The sequence below is a fragment of the Sinocyclocheilus anshuiensis genome, unplaced genomic scaffold, assembly GCF_001515605.1.
Source record: "Sinocyclocheilus anshuiensis isolate Anshui unplaced genomic scaffold, SAMN03320099.WGS_v1.1 scaffold817, whole genome shotgun sequence".
NCBI classification, from domain to species: Eukaryota; Metazoa; Chordata; class Actinopteri; order Cypriniformes; family Cyprinidae; genus Sinocyclocheilus; species Sinocyclocheilus anshuiensis.
Window position 1 is genome coordinate 675,499 of NW_015536521.1, and position 20,271 is coordinate 695,769.

The 20,271-nt window shown below is 35.4% G+C and overlaps 1 protein-coding gene across 1 annotated transcript in view; it reads left to right on the forward strand.

Moving 5' to 3' along the window:
- The window catches only part of LOC107693770 (neurexin-2-like), a 415,962-nt gene that overhangs the window by 201,328 nt on the left and 194,363 nt on the right, over window positions 1-20,271 (forward strand). Inside the window, exon 19 of the mRNA XM_016493287.1 lies at window positions 339-461. Within this exon, the coding sequence (XP_016348773.1) occupies window positions 339-461 (123 nt within the window). The remainder of the gene's footprint in view (window positions 1-338; window positions 462-20,271) is intronic.

Consider the following 20,271-nt stretch of genomic DNA (forward strand, 5'->3'; position numbering starts at 1 on the left):
TCAACAATTCTGTGTTTTTCTGTCAATATGGGGTGCTGTGTGCACATTAATGAGGAAAAAAAATTAACTTAAATGATTTTAGCAAATGGCTGCAATATAACAAAGAGTGAAAAATTGAAGGGGGTCCGAATACTTTCCGTACCCACTGTAGTCGACTAAAACTTGACTGAACAAAAACAGGACAAGGTTGACTAAATATGATGACTAAAAAGTATATTTGACACAGGACTAAGACTAATTTAAAAGACTAGGACTAAGACTAAATTAAAAAAATGGCTTGTGTCAGTGTTGACACGATGATAGTCTATGTGATTTATAATAATTATAACTTGTTTCAGCCGGCCCTGGCACAACCTGCACGGAGGACTCGTGCTCCAATCAGGGAGTGTGTCTGCAGCAGTGGGAGGGGTTTACCTGCGACTGCACTATGACGACAAACGGCGGTCCCCTCTGCAGTGACCGTGAGTACCGTTTTGCTTTAGTAGGGATTAAACGGCTTTATTAAAGAGGCTTGTTTGGCCACATTAATAAGCCGTTCAAGGCTTCTCCTTTGATAATCTCTGAGCTGAGTGTTTGAAGTACTAAACGAGTGTTCACCCAAAAATGAAAATTCGGTCATTAATTACTCACCCATATGTCGTTCCAAACCCATGAGACCTTTGTTCATCTTCAGAACACAAATGCGTCGTGGTGCTCTCATGAACGTGCATCAAAGACTGCCACGGAAGAGAAGAAACTGTTGAATAAAGTTGTTATTTTTGTTTTCTTTGCACACAAAACGTATTCTCGTAGCTTCATAAAATTAAGGTTGAACCACTGATGTCACAAGGACTATTTTAATGATGTCCTTACTACCTTTCTGGGCCATGAACATGTCAGTTGCGTTACTGTCTAGGATCAGAAAGCTCTCGGATTTCATCAAAAATATCCTAATTTGTGTTCCTAAGATGAACGAAGAAGGTCTTACAGGTTTGGGACAACATGAGTATGACAGAATTTTCATTTTTGGGTGAACTGTCCCTTTAAATCATTAACTATTTATTGCAGGTAAATTTTCTCAGTTTACCCAGCATTGGCTGGCAGCAAGTTAATTTTGGACACTGATTGGAAATAACGCTAATTATGTACAGATTTAATTTCTCTAGCTGCATGTTTTCAGTTTTGTCAGCCAAAAGCTATTCTATGAAGAATAGGTGTGAATAAGGCATCAAATATTTACTTTGCTTATTTATCAGTACCAGAATTAAAAGTGACCAGTATACAAGCAGCATATGTAAACATTTGCAAAATTTATTATGCATGAACTATGAAGCCGTGGAGTTTGTCGATGCAGCAGATCTGTGAGTACAAAGCAACTTCTGCACCGCTAACTCAATTAACACTTCAGACAATTGTTTGACAGCACCGCATACCTGCAACACCATAAAGACTCTCCGTCTCTGTTGTAAAAGTGATAATGACTTGAAATGATCTTGTAAAGACAATGCGGATTTTGAAGAGCACTGTACATTCTCAGGCTCAAGTATTAGCTCAAACATAGCGAAGGCTGTTCTACATTCACACACTAGCAGAAAGAGATTAATAAACATGCTTAATTATTATTTTTTAAAAAACGTATAAACATCTGGCAGAAAAGAAAGAGGAGGCCAGTATTTAACGGTGAAGGGATTTCAAGCACTTTAGTCTGGGATTAGGTGATTCCAATGTGATTTAGTCTGTCTGCTAATACTCGAAACACCCACATAGCCGTAAATCAATAAACACAATTATTCTTTCTTGAAAAGTGGTTTAAACTGAGAAAATACAAGGCATTTCCACATCATTCATGATCTTCATTTCTCGTCATCAGATTGGATTTCCATAGAAGAGTTTTCATGGAAGTGTTGGGGCATTTTTGGTGCATTGACAGACGATTTGAATTAACCAAGCTTCTTTTATACCAAAAGCAGCAGTAGCACACCTGTTCATCCTCGTCCGCATGAAAGACTATGGAACAGGCTGCAGGTGTGAAGAGAAAAACAATCCTTCAAAAGTCATTTTCACGCGATCAACACAAAATCCGTTGGGCAGCCACAGAGCTGGAGCAGCTTCACTAATGCATGACTCATTCCCTTCCTCAAATAGTGTGACAAAGGCAGTCAGTCAGTCATCTTTTTACCTTGTCCCCTACAACACACACACACACACTTGCCCATGCATTTTTTATTTTTTTCTCAGAGGGACATTTTTCAGACAGCAGACATATGGAGGGAATAATTTTGGTTGACCTCGGTAATTAGCGTAGATTATTTAGGAATATCATTTGCACAAATTACGCCTGCTGCTTGTGTGACATCTCGCACATTTCATCCGAGCACCTTTATTCGCACGCTTATTTTTAGTAACAGGGAATGTGAGAGCCGCAGACAGTCATCCGATCCCTCCCAGACTTCTTTCACATACACGTCAAATCCCACCGGAATATCCCGGCTTGTATTGCATGTGTCTTGTGTTGTAGAACAGCATATTCAAGTGGCTGGATCTATGTTTCATACTTTGATTTCCTGCGAACAGTCACATCCATCAGCCGAGGTCTACTTAAATGGCTTGTAATGAGTTACCTGTCCTGAGCCCTGACCAAGGACAGAGCAGGCCGGTCCCTGTGAGTCTTAAGGGATTGCTCTTCCCTACTTCCTTTGTTCTTTCAGGATTCACGTCATCCATCTGTACCTTACATCAGACCCTCCAGCAGTGACCATTAAATTAAATAGATGCTGCACTTTCATGTCTGCTGTTTTGCCTCGCAGCCTTGGACTCTACTCTCACCTTTCTCTGCAAGCATCTGCTCAGCCAACCTTACATTTTACATAGACTTTTCTGTCGTGCCCTGCACATAAAATGGGCTACATTTCCTTACAGGAGTAATCGTTTTTATTGGGCAAAACTTTAAACAAAGCTCTTTCTTGTTAAAGGTGCATTAAGTGTTTTTTTTCTACTTGAAAAGTTTTTACACAAAGTAAACTAGTGACTTGTTGAAAAGTACTTGCGTACATTGCGAGTAAAGTGTGTGTGTGTGTGTGTGTGTGTGTGTGTGTGTTCACGCGTTTTTGTGATTTATGAGGACACAAATTTGTATAATGACATGGGTATGACAGGTATTACAATGAGAAGGTGATTTATGAGGACATTTTGAGTGTCCCCATATTTCAAAAGGCTTATAAATCATTCAGAATGAGTTTTTTTGAAAATCTAAAAATGCAGAAAGTTTTCTGTGAGGGGTAGGTTTAAGTGTAGGGTTGGTGTAGGGCAATAGAAAATACAGTTTGTACAGTATAAAAACCATTACGCCTATGGAATGTCCCCACAATTCACAAAAACAAACCTGTGCGTGTGTGTGTACACTATAAAACAGTTCTGCTGTTTCATATTTTTGGTATTCTTTGATGAATAGAAAGTTCAAAAGAACAGCATTTCAAATATATATATTTTGTAAAAATTATAAATGCCTTTATTGTCACTTTTTATCAATTGAATGTGTCCTTGATAAATAAAAGTATTTATTTCTTTAACAACACAAACAACAACAACAACAACAAAGCAAATCTCACTGACCTGACAATTTTGAACGGTGTATTGTACATTTTAGTGTGTCCAATATATGTGTATTTAATAGACTTTTAAATTTGAGAGTCAAAATCTAATTGAAAGTTGAAAAAACAAAGCTGCAGCATTTTGAATGTTTTTAAATAGAATTTATAGATTTTATACAAATTATACAATGAATAAAATAAAAAAAAAATTTATTTGACTTTTGAATTAAATATTCACAGTCGGCAGTTATTTTATGCCTTTTAAAATATCTTAGAAATTTTAGATTCAAAATTTATAGATTCAAAATATTCAGTGAATAATATTCATAAAATTATTAAAATAATAACATTAAAAAATCTGACTTTTGAATAAAATATTCACATTCAGCAGTTGTTTTATGCCTTTCAAAATATTTTAGAAATTTTAGATTCAAAATTAGTAAAATAGTCAGTGAATAATATTCATACAATTATTAAAATAAAAACAATTTTAAAATTCTGACCTTTGAATAAAATATTCACAGTCAGCAGTTATTTTATGCCTTTTAAAATATCTTAGAAGTTTTAGATTCAAAATATTTAGTGAATAATATTTATGTATTTTACACCTCATATTCATAAAATATCTTAGAAATCCCTTTTTTACTGGAAACGTTTTATACAAAAAAATAAGTGACTTGTTGAAAAACTTGTGTGTGTGCAAAATTAAATAAATGTAAAAAATATATTTAACATATTCAGTGAATAAAATTCATAATATGGTTAAAATAAAAACAAAAAATAATATATTCAGCATTTTAATAAAATATTCACTGTCAGCACCTATTTTTCGCTTTTTAAAATATCTTAGATGAGTACGTTCATTCAATGATTTTGTCATGCCATCAATAAACTATATTAGTTTACTTGTGATTGATTACACTGATACTCTTTTTTTTTTTTTTGATTGATTGATTGATTGGTATTTTAAGTGTCTGTGTTCTGTATTGTGTTACGTTGAAGGAGAAAAATTAACAGTGCTTGGTGTCACCTTACAAATGAATCCTTCATGCTGACATTTTCTGAAAGCCAATAGGATACCAGGGTCAAATGATCCATACATCCCTCAGATTCCTGCTGGAAGGTTCCTTGTATGAAATGGAGGTTTTTACCTATTGGACATGCTCCGGTAGGGAACAGGATATGGAATTGACATATATAGGTCACCAAAAGCGAAACCTGACCTGGGAAGTAAAATCCAATAAGTATGTCAGCAGTGTTTCAAGCAGATGATTGACATGAGCCATTTCCCTTGTTTAATATTGAATATTGTTTCATGAATGATGAACGTCTGTCTGACCTGTGCTTTATGAGCTCATGCTGTGTAAGTATTTTGAGCTGCTTGCACCTGTGCATATACAGTGTTTTGAGCTGATGTGGAAGGATGAAGAAGCAGTGAAGTGAATGACAACACACACACATCCAAATAAAAAAGTAAATAACACGTCTTAGTGATCTGGTTCATTAAATATGCTTAGTTTCAGGGTATGTTGAGATATATATATATATATATATATATATATATATATAAATATAACAGCATTTGTGGCATAATGCCAAATTGCTACAAGAAAAAGGCAAAATGGGCAAAGCAGATTGTTAATGAATTATTTATTTGGGATTAAGTAACAACATGTATTAATTAATGACAACAAAGTTAAAAGATGGATTTTGACATCTATATAATGACAGAACAAATATATATATATATATATTAATGATAAATTATTTTAATTATAAAATAATATTCTACATTATATACTGTATATATAATAAATGACTTAATATTAAAATAAATAATATAAGTTTATCTTCACAGTTTATCTTCACTATTTTATGCTTTGAATTTTTATGTATTTTTTTTTTTTTTTAAGGTCAGTTGTACTGGTCTATAAGTCAAGGCTTTGACCTTTATTTTTTCTCATTCTGCATTATCTCCTCCTCTCTGTGCGGCCCATTCTTCCACTAGTGTCCAGACTTTAACAGCCACTCGCCTGCAATCCTGGCAGCCACTCCCTCAATGTGACAAGGTGGCAGGCCCTAAGGTGCTGGCTGCCGGTCCGACTCCTGATCGCTTCATTAGAGAGCAAACAAAGCGTGAATGTCTTGTAATTGTATTGCAGGTCCTGCCTGGCCTAAAAAAAGCAGAGACACCATATAATAAGATATTTAGAGGCGATTGAAAGGTCACCCCCTGTCCAGAAGCAGGAAGGGATGGAGTAATTGGAGGGGAGAAGGATGGTGCTTTGTTTTTTTTTTTTTTTAAGGTCAGTTGTACTGGTCTATAAGTCAAGGCTTTGACCTTTATTTTTTCTCATTCTGCATTATCTCCTCCTCTCTGTGCGGCCCATTCTTCCACTAGTGTCCAGACTTTAACAGCCACTCGCCTGCAATCCTGGCAGCCACTCCCTCAATGTGACAAGGTGGCAGGCCCTAAGGTGCTGGCTGCCGGTCCGACTCCTGATCGCTTCATTAGAGAGCAAACAAAGCGTGAATGTCTTGTAATTGTATAGCAGGTCCTGCCAGGCCTAAAAAAAGCAGAGACACCATATAATAAGATATTTAGAGGCGATTGAAAGGTCACCCCCTGTCCAGAAGCAGGAAGGGATGGAGTAATTGGAGGGGAGAAGGATGGTGCTTTGCGGTGAAATGTCAACACGAAGGAAGCCGAGGAGGATTCGTAATCAGCGGCCTCCATCTCGCACGCTTCCACATCCTTTAGACAACCACAGACTGAGACGTCACCCTGTTCTAGCTGCCGATTTGGAGGATGTCACTCAGCCGGTGGCACGGGAGAGTAGATGCTGACAGAATTAGGACGAATTTAAGGCGGGTTTCCAGCAGCTCATTGCAACTCATTCTCCTGCTTTTAGTTCACTGGCATTGATTGAGAAGGAAGGATGGAATCGAACCTGCATGTTCAGTTCATCCCTGTAGGATGTTTGCATATATACTCAAACTTAGGATGTTTACACACCATTTTCAACAAAAAACGAAAACTTTTTATGCATTTTGGCTGTTCATTTACATGAAAACAGCATTTTGGAGGCCTGTAAAGGCAAACTTTTTAAAACAGGTTTCAAAGTGCAAGTTTTTGACAACGATAGTTACCTATTATTAATTATATATGGTTTATAAACATTATTTTAAACATTATGCACGTTTTTCACAAATAGTCATGTTATCTTTCTGAATAAACGTGCATTAGTAATATTTTGCTCAGTGCGCCCTCTTGTGGCCTCAGGAGAGAAGCCAAATGCTTTTCTTCACCCTAACTGAAATTATGCATTTTAAATTCGAATATAATTCGGATTTTGATCATATTTAAGTACAAAATTCGAATTTTGTTTTTCAGCCATTTTGACAGCCCTAGTGTTCAGTCTATAGGTATGTGTGCAGGTGCCTAACAAAATTTCTTAACAAAGTGGCATCGCCATCTACTGGCCTGGCATGCATAATACAACATTTTAGTCATTTTCAGTGATCATCACTGTCACTTTTTAGTCAGCCTCCAATCAGAGAGGAGGAGAGGCGGGACAAATTCCACACAGACAAACCGTCACACCGTGCTTGTACAACAGCAACAGACGACAACGAGAAGCAAAACAACGGGGAAAAAATCATCTAAACAAGCACCAGAGCAAGTATTTTACATTGTGTCAACATTTTTATATTCATAAATAAACTATCTGCAAAATCAGATACTAGTTATACTTCCGCGGATATTCCACATCATAGCAGCCAAAGGGCCAGATTTACTAAACGGGGCAAATTGGCAATAGAGCGCAATTCCATAAAAGCGCCGATGGGTGGGGAAAATTCTGCAGATGATTTACTGACAATGCGCACATTAAAGAACACAGACGCAGCTAGATCATTTCCATAATGACCAGCACGATCTACTAAGAGCAGCGCAAATTACCGCCTGCTTTAAGACATGCTTTTTTGGGCATTAAATAATGGCACAAATACCAGTAATTTGACGAGCACAAACATTAGTAAAACACGTTGCATGATTCATTTGAATACTCTCCTCCCATAAATTTTGCATCTGAAAGGGAAACTCCTACAAATGCATATTCAATAAGTTCAAGCACAAAAATAACTCCACGCCTTTTCAGCAATAATTATTCACTGCGCGTCTTTAGTAGATCCTGACAGTACTATTTTAACGGCAAAAGACGGTTTGCACTGGTGCAAACTGTTAATAAACCTGGCCCAAAGCGTCTTAACTAAAAAAAAAAAAAAAAATCGAACCTGCATGTTCAGTTCATCCCTGTAGGATGTTTGCATATATACTCAAACTTAGGATGTTTACACACCATTTTCAACAAAAAACGAAAACTTTTTATGCATTTTGGCTGTTCATTTACATGAAAACAGCATTTTGGAGGCCTGTAAAGGCAAACTTTTTAAAACAGGTTTCAAAGTGCAAGTTTTTGACAACGATAGTTACCTATTATTAATTATATATGGTTTATAAACATTATTTTAAACATTATGCACGTTTTTCACAAATAGTCATGTTATCTTTCTGAATAAACGTGCATTAGTAATATTTTGCTCAGTGCGCCCTCTTGTGGCCTCAGGAGAGAAGCCAAATGCTTTTCTTCACCCTAACTGAAATTATGCATTTTAAATTAGAATATAATTCGAATTTTGATCATATTTAAGTACAAAATTCGAATTTTGTTTTTCAGCCATTTTGACAGCCCTAGTGTTCAGTCTATAGGTATGTGTGCAGGTGCCTAACAAAATTTCTTAACAAAGTGGCATCGCCATCTACTGGCCTGGCATGCATAATACAACATTTTAGTCATTTTCAGTGATCATCACTGTCACTTTTTAGTCAGCCTCCAATCAGAGAGGAGGAGAGGCGGGACAAATTCCACACAGACAAACCGTCACACCGTGCTTGTACAACAGCAACAGACGACAACGAGAAGCAAAACAACGGGGAAAAAATCATCTAAACAAGCACCAGAGCAAGTATTTTACATTGTGTCAACATTTTTATATTCATAAATAAACTATCTGCAAAATCAGATACTAGTTATACTTCCGCGGATATTCCACATCATAGCAGCCAAAGGGCCAGATTTACTAAACGGGGCAAATTGGCAATAGAGCGCAATTCCATAAAAGCGCCGATGGGTGGGGAAAATTCTGCAGATGATTTACTGACAATGCGCACATTAAAGAACACAGACGCAGCTAGATCATTTCCATAATGACCAGCACGATCTACTAAGAGCAGCGCAAATTACCGCCTGCTTTAAGACATGCTTTTTTGGGCATTAAATAATGGCACAAATACCAGTAATTTGACGAGCACAAACATTAGTAAAACACGTTGCATGATTCATTTGAATACTCTCCTCCCATAAATTTTGCATCTGAAAGGGAAACTCCTACAAATGCATATTCAATAAGTTCAAGCACAAAAATAACTCCACGCCTTTTCAGCAATAATTATTCACTGCGCGTCTTTAGTAGATCCTGACAGTACTATTTTAACGGCAAAAGACGGTTTGCACTGGTGCAAACTGTTAATAAACCTGGCCCAAAGCGTCTTAACTAAAAAAAAAAAAAAAACGTTTTTAGAAGCACTTTTACAGCTAGGCATTTTAAAAACAATAAAAAGTCATACCGACCCTAAAGTCTTGAATTGCAGCTTATATTATATAATTTATAACAATATATTGTTCTTAATAATACTCTATATATTAATATAAAAAATATTATTCTGAAGTTTATATTACTCATATAAATTCTAATAATTTATTTTAATAATGTATTAGCTCATTGTAATCTATATAATATATCATTACTACTTAGTCTTGTATGATACTCTGTCAGTGTTTTGCAAGACAAGTAACAAAGGATGACTGGATGATGATGTGATCGTCCTTCATAACTTTCGCTCCAGTGTTTACTACAGTATTCCTGATTTCATAGCACCACAAAGACAACTGGCCCGGATCGGCACCAAATGTTGTGATTTCACAACTAGAACCGTTCGGTCCCCTTGGTGGAAAAGAGTCTTTAGTCACTAACCACCCTTAATCAAGTTTAACCAGGTGTTAAATGCGCTGAAATTATGCAGTTGTTATTCTTTTCACGCATCCTTTCTGTGTGACTTGGGATCACTTTGGTGCAGTTGTTGTTGCGCTATTACCACCTGTGTAAAGCATTTCTTTTACTAGATATATTATGTATGATTTCTATTGATCTTGGCAGTGGTAACTCATCAAAGATGGAGAAAAGTGCTATAACTCACCATATATACACACAGGCCATGTAGACAAGCATATTTTTGAAAGCGTATTTTAAAGAGCTGATTCAAGAGTCTGGATCACAGTAATGGAGTGATGCTGTAAAGTTCACCAGATAGCAGCTACCTTATTTACATAATTCCTTGAATGAAATGGCCGTAGACAGTGCATGCAAATAATCAAATCAAAAATCAGTGAGAGGTTATTTGTAGTGTTTTTTTTTTCTTTTTAGTTTTAGCTTCATTTTACTCTGTAAATATTAGAAATCTAGAAACGTCTTACGTTCCTGTGTATGTAATAGCACTTATGAAGTTATTTCTGACAAAAATGCAGGATGGCTTCAGGTGATATTTGATATTTTCAAAGTGACGTGCACAGCCACAATAAACAGTGTGCACTTTGTTTAGGCTTTTTTTGTTTTTGTAGGTGTGTGTAAATTGGAAGACTTCTGAAGATCAGTCTGACATGCCGCACATTAAAGACCGCCACTTTTTTTCTATACCGCACACACTTGTGACAAAAAATAACAGCCAGCAAACAAGAGCAATGATTACCCAGTTTGCAAAGGCAAAAAGCAGACTGAGCGACAACCAAATTAATGATATTTACAGGTGCATCTCAATAAATTAGAATGTCGTGGAAAAGTTCATTTATTTCAGTAATTCAACTCAAATTGTGAAATTCGTGTATTAAATAAATTCAGTGCACACAGATTGAAGTAGTTTAAGTCTTTGGTTCTTTTAATTGTGATGATTTTGGCTCACATTTAACAAAAACCCACCAATTCACTATCTCAACAAATTAGAATATGGTGACATGCAGCACAATCAGCTAATCAACTCAAAACACCTGCAAAGGTTTCCTGAGCCTTCAAAATCCCCCGGCAAATTGCACCCTGTATATATACAGTATATAAAGAAGGAGTAATTTATTAAGAATTTAGTTTTTCAATTTTATATATTTTGCTGCATTTTGATTTGTTGTGAAACCCTGCTGTGAAGGTTCGTGTGTACATTACTTGTATTGAGCGGCTATATTTGACACAAGGACTCCCGTCTCGCCAATTATCAGATTTGGCGTCTGCATTTGCCGTGGCCTTTAATGACCTTTGGGCGACCTGTCATGAGCGTGAGTAGTCTGATGTAGGGAGATGATTTCTCCCTCATTAAATCACACAGACTGAAATGTTCCTGAGGCACAACCAAGCATTTGGGACTTTAAACCGTTACATGTTCAAATACGGTGCTTTCCTGTTCAAAATGCAGTGTTGCTAAGGAATTTGTTGTGTATATTAGTACATTGCTATGCGGGTCTAGCTGGTTTTTTTCTGGCCCAAGTCAACTGAGCCTCTATAGGGCTTTTCACACTGCATGTAACCCTGGGTTATGTCTTTTTTTTTTATAACCCTGGTCCAAGGCCGCTTTTTAACTTTGAATTTTAAAAAAGGGTTTGCACCACACCCTATAGTTATAAAACTCAGTAAAAACAGAGCAACAGTGTTTACCACATTAAATATTCATATGCATTGTACAGAGACTTTCATGTGCTGTTTTTGGTGTCAGCACCCTGAGAGAAAAATGAAAATGAAAAACGTGGAAAACGTACTCGGTTACTAACGTAACCTCGGTTCCCTGAGATACGGGGCACTAAAGACCGACTGCTTTCATTTATTTATTTCTTCGCAGCTCGTACCGGCAGGCGAATAATTACACAGAGTGTCTGAAAACATCCAAAAGCCCCTTAGTGAGCCGCCTTCCAGAATGCCTGATTTTCTGAATGAGGTTTGGCTTGTGTACAACATTAATTATGCGGCAGAGTTCAGAGGTAGTAATGGAGCACTTTAGTTGGCTGAAAAATTAATTATGTTTCTAATGCAGATATCATATCATACATATGTGTCTGTAAGGTTCAAGTTTATTTATTGTTATTATTATTTTTTTTAATAAATATATATTTATATTTTTATTTTATTTATTATATTTCAGTAGGTCTGCATTATTGGTCTAATGGGAAGAAAATAACAGGAACTTTTTTCAAAACTGGAGAAAAAAGGAGTGAAGTATCGAAAGGGAACACTTTAACATTGGTTAGGGCTCTCTTTCAGTGTAAGTTTATGGGATTTTTTGCATGTTTCATTATCCACCAGGTGAAAATCACAAGTCCGATTGTGTAGAAAAACAAAAGAAACAAACATCTGCTGTATCTACGTGCATCATCTGGATCCAAAAAGCATCTCTCTGTATTGACGGCCATGCAAAATTGATAGTTTATTCTGATGGAATGAAATATTTACGATTTATATGTCGATTTCAAATAAATGTATGACAGTATGTTGCTTTTTCGGAGGGATCTTAAAGGGGATAGTTCACCCAAAAATGAAAATTCTGTCACCTTCCACTTGTTCCAAACAGTTTATTTGCACAAGAGGATATTTTGAAGAATGATGGTAACCAAACAGTTGACAGTAGCCATTGACTTCCATAGTATGAAAAAAATATAAAATGGAAGTCAATGGCTACCGTCAACTGTTTGGTTACCAACATTCATTAAAATATCTTTTGTGCTTAACAGAAGAAAGAAACTCATACAGGTTTGGAACAACCTGTGCGTAAATGATGGGTGTGTAAATGATGACAGAATTTACAATTTTGGGTGAACTAACCATTTAAAAGCATTAAATTGAATGTCGCCATCAGTTGAGCTGAATGGGAATGTTAAAGGGATAGTTCAGCCAAAAATTAAAATTCTGTCATTAATTACCCACCCTCATGTCGTTCCAAACACGCAAGACCTTTGTTCATCTTCGGAATACAAATTAAGATATTTTTATGAAATGTCCTTACTACCTTTCTGGGCCTTGAATGTGGTAGATGCTGTCTATGCAGCAAGGTTAATATAGTTTAGAATTTTTTAATTAGTTTTATTTTAATATCGTTTTCAAATTTGCTATAAAATTCAGTTTAGTTTTTATTAGTTTCATTCATATTTTTGTTAGTTTTAGTTTAGTTTTTATTTTGTGAACGCATTTTTATTTAGTTTTTATATAGTTTAGTTTCAGTTTTAATTAAAGTTTAGCAGAATTAACAGATCACTTCCAGAGCGCAGGCCAAAGAAAGACGTAGGCATAATTTTACCTTAGTGAGGCAAACAATTTCCCTAAACCTCCATGCAGCTCGTATATTTTTCCGCCAAGGGATGAGAACGTAATGAATACGAAAACGATTATTTATTTTTGATAATTATTATTTTATTTCAGTTAGTTTTTCAATACCTGTTTTTAGTTTCATTTCGTTTTAGTTTATCAAATATTTTGACGTTTTTATTTTATTTCAGTTTACGAAATTGTTTTTTCATCAGTTGTTTTAGTCTTAGTTTTAGTTTTCGTTTACGAAAATAACCTTGCTATGCAGGATAAGAAAGCTCTCGGATTTAATCAAAAATATCTTAATTTGTGTTATTAAGGTATCCTTCTCCATGTATTATAAACCTTTACAACTGTTCAATGCTGGAAAAGCCACATAAAGCCAACAGAAAAGTGCACAGCAGTATCAACCCTACGTGTCTTTAGTTTTCACGCACTGAATAGTCCACCACTGTGCAGGTCACCACAGTGAGGAGAAGAGGTGATGAATGAGCATCGCTCATAAAAACCGTACGTTTGCGTGGGGGTGGTTTTCACAAAATCTTTTTTTTCTTTTCATGTGGTTTTCTTCCAATTTTGCTTGTTTTTACTCTTTCTCTGTCTCTTGTTCAGCCCATAGCCATATTTGTTCAGTACTGGCACACCAGATAAATCAGCATCCACAGGCAAAACACACTGTGAGCTTGTGATGGATTTTTTTTAATAGATTGGTCCTCCCCTGCTGCTTAGTTTGGAGGTGTTAGAGCACCATACGTGGTTCATTCGTAGAATTACATGCACAATTTCTCATGAATTCACAGTAAGGACTTTTCATTCGCTTTCATGATTGAAACTTGTTAACGGTAGCAGTCTTTTTCCAAGGGAGTGAATTCATTTGGTTTTTTTCCCCGCTCTCTCGCTCTCTTTATTCTGATATGCACGCTAGTGTAGTACATCTCATTTTTTATATTCTGTCCCTTGGCTTAGAGTGTTTATATTCTCATTAACTATTCACCAGCTGTTTTTCTTTTTTTTTCTTTCTTTTTTTTTTTTATTTATTGAGCTGGCTCAATCAAGAAAAGATAAATTAATAAAAAATATTTTGTAGGTCAGTGCAAATTTTATTTTTTTTGCTCATGTGTTTGTAGTTATCAAGCTCAGAATTAAAGTAGAACATGCAGTTGTGCTTCTAGGTCACAAGGACTGTCATTTTTTTTTGTTAAATATTCTATGCAAATAAACAGCTAATCCTTTTTCAGTGTTATTTTCATAGTTCATTTAATGTGTTAATTTATCACAATTATATAAAAATTAACGTGTTTACTTAAACATTTAGTTACCTTGACAAAATACAGCCTCTAAAAAATGGTAACATATTAACCTGACTTTCTTTTTTCCCCTTTTTTCCCCATAAAATTACATTAAATCATATGTAACTTTACCAGGATTTCTGCATAAATTGGTCATTAATTTTGATCTGACCTTTAACTAATTTATGACAATAGACACTGCTGCTTAAACAAATAATATTCAAGCAGTTATATATCTTTATGTATTTATTGTGCATTGTAAACATTCACAGTGCAGGGTAGGGAAAAATATGTGAATGCCTCTGGTATCAGGTGTTTTTTTTTTCAACTTAAGGGTTTGTTGCAACTGCTTGCTGACCTCAACCCAATTGAGATGCTGTGGCATGACCTCAAGAGAGCTAAAATACTGCAGAACTGGAGCTTTTTTGTAAAGAGGAACAGCACAAACATTTTCTCGACCATTGTGGAGAGCTCATCCCCAATTACTGGAATACTTGTTATTGAGGTTATTGTTGCCAAAGATGTGTCAAGTTATTAAGCCACCCTGCAGTTTGATTTAATTCAGATCAAATAACCAATTTATGCAGACAAACAGTACCATTTTTTGTTTCGTGATAATGAAGAAAAGACAGAGCTAAAAGCAAGCATACAGTATACTGCCGTTCATAAGTTTGGGGTCGGTAAGATTTTTAAAATATATATAAATAAGTCAATTGTCCTCAACAAGGCTGCATTTATTTGATAGAATAAAAACACAAAATACAGTTTAAAAAAAGTAATATTGTGAAATATTATTAAAATGTTAAAATAACGTTAAATATATTTTAAAATGTAATTTATTCCTGTGATGCAAAGCTGAATTTTCAACATCATTACTTCAGTCTTCAGTGTCACATGATCCTTCAGAAATCATTCTAATATGCTGTCTTGGTGCTCAAGAAACATTTTATTATTATTATTATAATAAATGTTGAAAGCTGCTTTAATATTTTTGTGGAAACAGGACAGATTCCTGCATGCATAGAAAGATCAAATAACAACCTTTTTTTAAATAGAAATCTTATGTAACATTATATATGTCTTTGCTGTCACTTTTGATCAATTTATTGCATCTTTGCTGAATAAAAGGGGCAGCAATGTATTTTACAAACCTTTGACCTTTTTTTCAGCTTTTTGACTGCTGTTTTTTTGAAGTCACCTATACCCTTGACATTCGCCAGTCAGCCTCCAATGTCATCTGGTGAGCGGCCGATCTAGAATGTGCTGCTCTGCTGGCTACGCATCATTTCCTCTTACAAAAACATGATAATGAGGCACACGCATACCCGCTCTCGCATACACCTAACGACCCACTCCCTGAGCGAGTCACATTGACTACAGTGCTGCTGATGGCACCAAGTCAAACCTTTGGAAATGTGATAAAGCCTCCAAAACAGCACGTCAGCACAGCAGCAGTGGATGCATAGCATCTGATGTTTGCCAAAGGGCTTTAATTGTGAGCACATTTACAGCCCAAGAGCAAAAGGTTCATTCTGATTTTGTGGAATGCTCGCCCTTGCCTAGTTTTTAGAAAAATATGTTACAGCGAAATGCTCCTGGAATGACATGAGGGTGAGTAAACAATGAAACAATGACAAGTGTTGTTGTAATCAAAATTGTCTACCTTTTGACTCCTATTTCAACCTGTGCCTCTCTCTTTCTCAGAAACACTCGGGCAAATTCAAACCCCCTAATTCAGTTCTCTCTCTTCCCAATGCATGAATGTTCCTGCAGGCTGTGAGAGAGAAAAAGAGACAACTCGCACACGCTTCTCACCTACAGAAGTTAATTTGCTGTAAAGCAGGTGCTTTATTGGTGTGAAACAACCGCAGATTGTGTGTAGACACTCCAAAGAGCTATAAAACTCGTTCGTTGGCTTTCGTTCATTTCTTATCTCCCCCCCTCTGAAGGAGAGGCGAGCATAAACATGCCATTTGTTCCCTTTCTATTAAATGTCACTATCATTAATAGCTATTGAAGGCTTCATGCCCCACCCCCCTTTTTCTGGTCCCTCCGCAGCCCTCATGTAAAGGGTAAAGTGTTCACTAAATATTGAGATAAATATACTTCCCGTGTGGCCTTATGTGCTATTGAAAACGTTGCCAATAAACTTCTCCTGCCAATAAACTTGTTTGTGCCATCAGATAGATTACAGTTTTTCTCATGACCAAAACAGGACATTCATTCTTAAAGAGAGTTCATTCAAAAATGTATATTTTGTCTCCTATTGTGCTTACCCTTTTGTCATTGGAATCTTGTTTGACTGACTTAAAGTACATTTTCTAACATTTTGGATCATATATAAACATTTATTAATTTAAGAGTATGTGTAAACATTCATGTCTAAATATGTGTACACTCTAAAAAAAATTCTGGGTTGTTTCGGCCCAACTTTGGGCCAAATGTGGACTAACCCAATTTTGGGTTAAAAATGTAATTAAAATTTAAGTTAATTGATTAAAATTTAACCCAACAGTTGGGTTAGTCCATATTTGAGCATATTTTAGTCCATATTTTGTTGAAACAACCCAGCATTTTTTAGAGTGTATGTTTTCAAGTGTGTGTGTATGTGTGTTAAATGCACACATTTAAATACATATATACTAAATGTATATCTGTATTTATGTACTACCATTTCATTTTTTTTTAAGAAATTAAGTTTTATTTAACAAGAATGCATTAAATTAAAAAAGTGTAAATATATTTACAATACTACAAAAGATTTATATTTCAAATGAATGCTGTTTTTAAGCTTTGTATTAATCAAAGAATCCAAATGCATCATATGATATGTCTTATACAGGTGCATCTCAATAAATTAGAATGTCATGGAAAAGTTCATTTATTTCAGTAATTCAACTCAAATTGTGAAACTCGTGTATTACATCAATTCAATGCACACAAACTGAAGTAGTTTAAGTCTTTTGTTCTTTTAATTGTGATGATTTTGGCTCACATTTAACAAAAACCCACCAATTCACTATCTCAACAAATTAGAATACTTCAGAAGACCAACAAAAAAAAACATTTTTAGTGAATTATTGGCCTTCTGGAAATTGTTCATTTACTGTACATGTACTCAATACTTGGTAGGGGCTCCTTTTGCTTTAATTACTGCCTCAATTCGGTGTGGCATGGAGGTGATCAGTTTGTGGCACTGCTGAGGTGGTATGGAAGCCCAGGTTTTTTTGACAGTGGCCCTAATTTATTGAGATGCACCTGTATATATCATATATATAGATATGTCTTCATTTGCTCACCCTAACATTTAAATCCTGTTTGACTTACTTTTGTGGGATTAGCAAAATGTTCATGCTGCTCTTTTCTATACAGTGAAAATGAATAGTGATTAAGGGCTGTCAAGCTCTGAAAAGGACAAAAGTATCTTAAAAGCACAACCATAAATTAAAATTCAGTCATAGTTTACTCAGCCACATCTCATTTCAAACCTGTTTGACCTTCTTTATTCTGTGAAACAAAAGAAGATAAAAAAAAAAAAACTTGGTGTTTATTATTGTCTTTGCAATGGAATTAATTGGAGTCCGATGTTGTTTTGACTTTCATTGCATGGACAAAAACAGTAAAAATCTTCATCAAAACATGTGGCTAAATAAATAATTACAGAATTTTCATTTTGCCGGAAATTTCAAATTTGAAAAATCACATTTGCATATTTGTATTTTCTTATTGTCAGACTCTGTTCCATGTTTTGTCTGTGTCTTGCTCCCCAGGTGTTCCTTTCCAATGTTTAATTTGTCCCAGGTGTTCCCCATGATGGTTTATTGCTCCCAGGTGTGTCTCGTCATCCCCTCCTCCTGTGTGTGTAAATAGTGTTCTCCAGCGTCTCCTCGTTCCTCGTGTGTGTGCAACGTGACACTTATAAACAACACAATCGCAATTCAGTGCAAATAATTACATTTGCCTTTGGAAGCAGTTTAACCTCGCATGTCCATCATCTTTGTGAAAGCTATTAATAAATCGTGTTTTACCTTAGTAACATTGCATAGCTTTGACTGTCAGGATGTTGTAACATGGCTGATCTCTGAGCTGCCTTCAGGAGCTGCTGTTATTCCACGTTTGCATTCTGAAGAAACAGTGTCAAATTGTGAAAATTGGGCATGTCGTGATGAGCCAAAAAAAAAAATAATAATTTAGCTGTGAATTAATTTCAGTGTCTTTTTGAATGAAAGGGCAAAATCATTATTTTGATTGCAGCACTAACAATGTTCATATTATGTTTTTGTGCAGTATATTATTGACATCATTTGTTTGATGTAGCATAATTGGTTGTATTCAACCCTGTATTGCAGGGTTCAGAAAGAGGCATATGTCATCAGCATACTCGAAGAGGTTGTAAACAATGTCCAAACACAGCATGAACAGGCAGTACAATGTTGCATCAGCTCTGATATGCCATCAGCAGTTTTGTCCAGACACATCTCGGTTACGGTTATGAGCCATTTGCTCAGAGAGCTGCAGGAAGAATTTAATTGATGTTTGTGTTTTCCAAATAAGACGTGACTCACAGTAATGTAGGTGCGCTTTATTTACCTTCATTTTATGTCTGCTTTGTGTTCATTTATCTCTATCGTTTTATGAATATGGATATAGATCGTTTATGAACAAAGGGCTATCTAAGGCTAATATGGGTGTCACCCTTTTTCCACATTACAGATCGCACGCTCAAATGAGCCAGTTGCGTACATTAAATTAATTTCGATCCATCTGTTTCATAGCAGAGGAGAGCTCTCTCTCATTTTAGCTCCTCTTTTTTCTTCTTCTCTCTTTTCCTCTTGTTTTTTCTTCTTTTTTGACAAAAAACTTGTTTAAATGTTGTGTTTGTCATGTCATGTTCATTAATTTTAGTATGACTGACATGACATTTAATTAGTAAAAAAATATATAATTTTCAGTTGATGAAGAAAATAGACAGTACTTTACATTTTCGAACATTTTGGAATGTGTATAAACATTTATAAATTTAAATTTAGTGAAAGCACATATATATACAGTATATACTACTATTCAAAAGTTTTAGGGTCAGTCATTTTATTTTATTAAAAAATTTTTTTTTTAAAGAAATTAATAGATTAAAGTGTAACTTCACAGTTTTTCAACCTGCTCTGTATTGTTACAATGTTGGTAGTATATGTAAATCTCCTGTTATCTGTTATCTGAACTGAGAAATTAATGTTTATTTGTCAGCAATAGCAAAACTTTTGACAAACTTTTTAGCTCCCGGTCGTACTTTTGTATCCCCACCCACAGACAGTCAGAACGATGATCTGAAATGTCACTCTAACACAGTTATTGTAAACGTAGATTTATCACAGGAAATTGTATTGCACTTTGTCTACTCTTTAAAAGGCATTATGGCTAAAATAACACTATAGTAGCCTTTTAGCTGGACACAGCAGTGTTTTTCTTCGAGGGGTTTGGCAGGAGGTTTTCCCCATTCCTCTTCCAAATTAACCGACGGAATGGCAGATTCTTACAGTTTTTCCACTCCATTTCACCCATAGCACTGTTTGTAGTCATCCAGTTTGAAATGGAGACTACAATCAAGTTTTTTTTTCTTCATACTTTCCATCGCAGTTTTCTCTCAATATTTACAATTCTTTGCGGCCTTTAGCCACTTCAAACTGATGACATTTACAATATTTCAAAAGATTTAGGATTTAGATTTCAAATAAATGTTTTTCTAACTTTCTATCAACTATCATCATCAACAAATCCTTAAAAAAATTCCACAGAAACATTAAGCAGCACAACTGTTTTACAATTAATATATAATATCTAGGGGTGCTCCGATCAGGATTTTTGAGGCCGATCACAGAAAGCAGTATCTGCCGATACCGATCACCGATACCGATCTTTTTAAAGCCTTCTTTTTATCATTTATAACTATTTATAGTGAT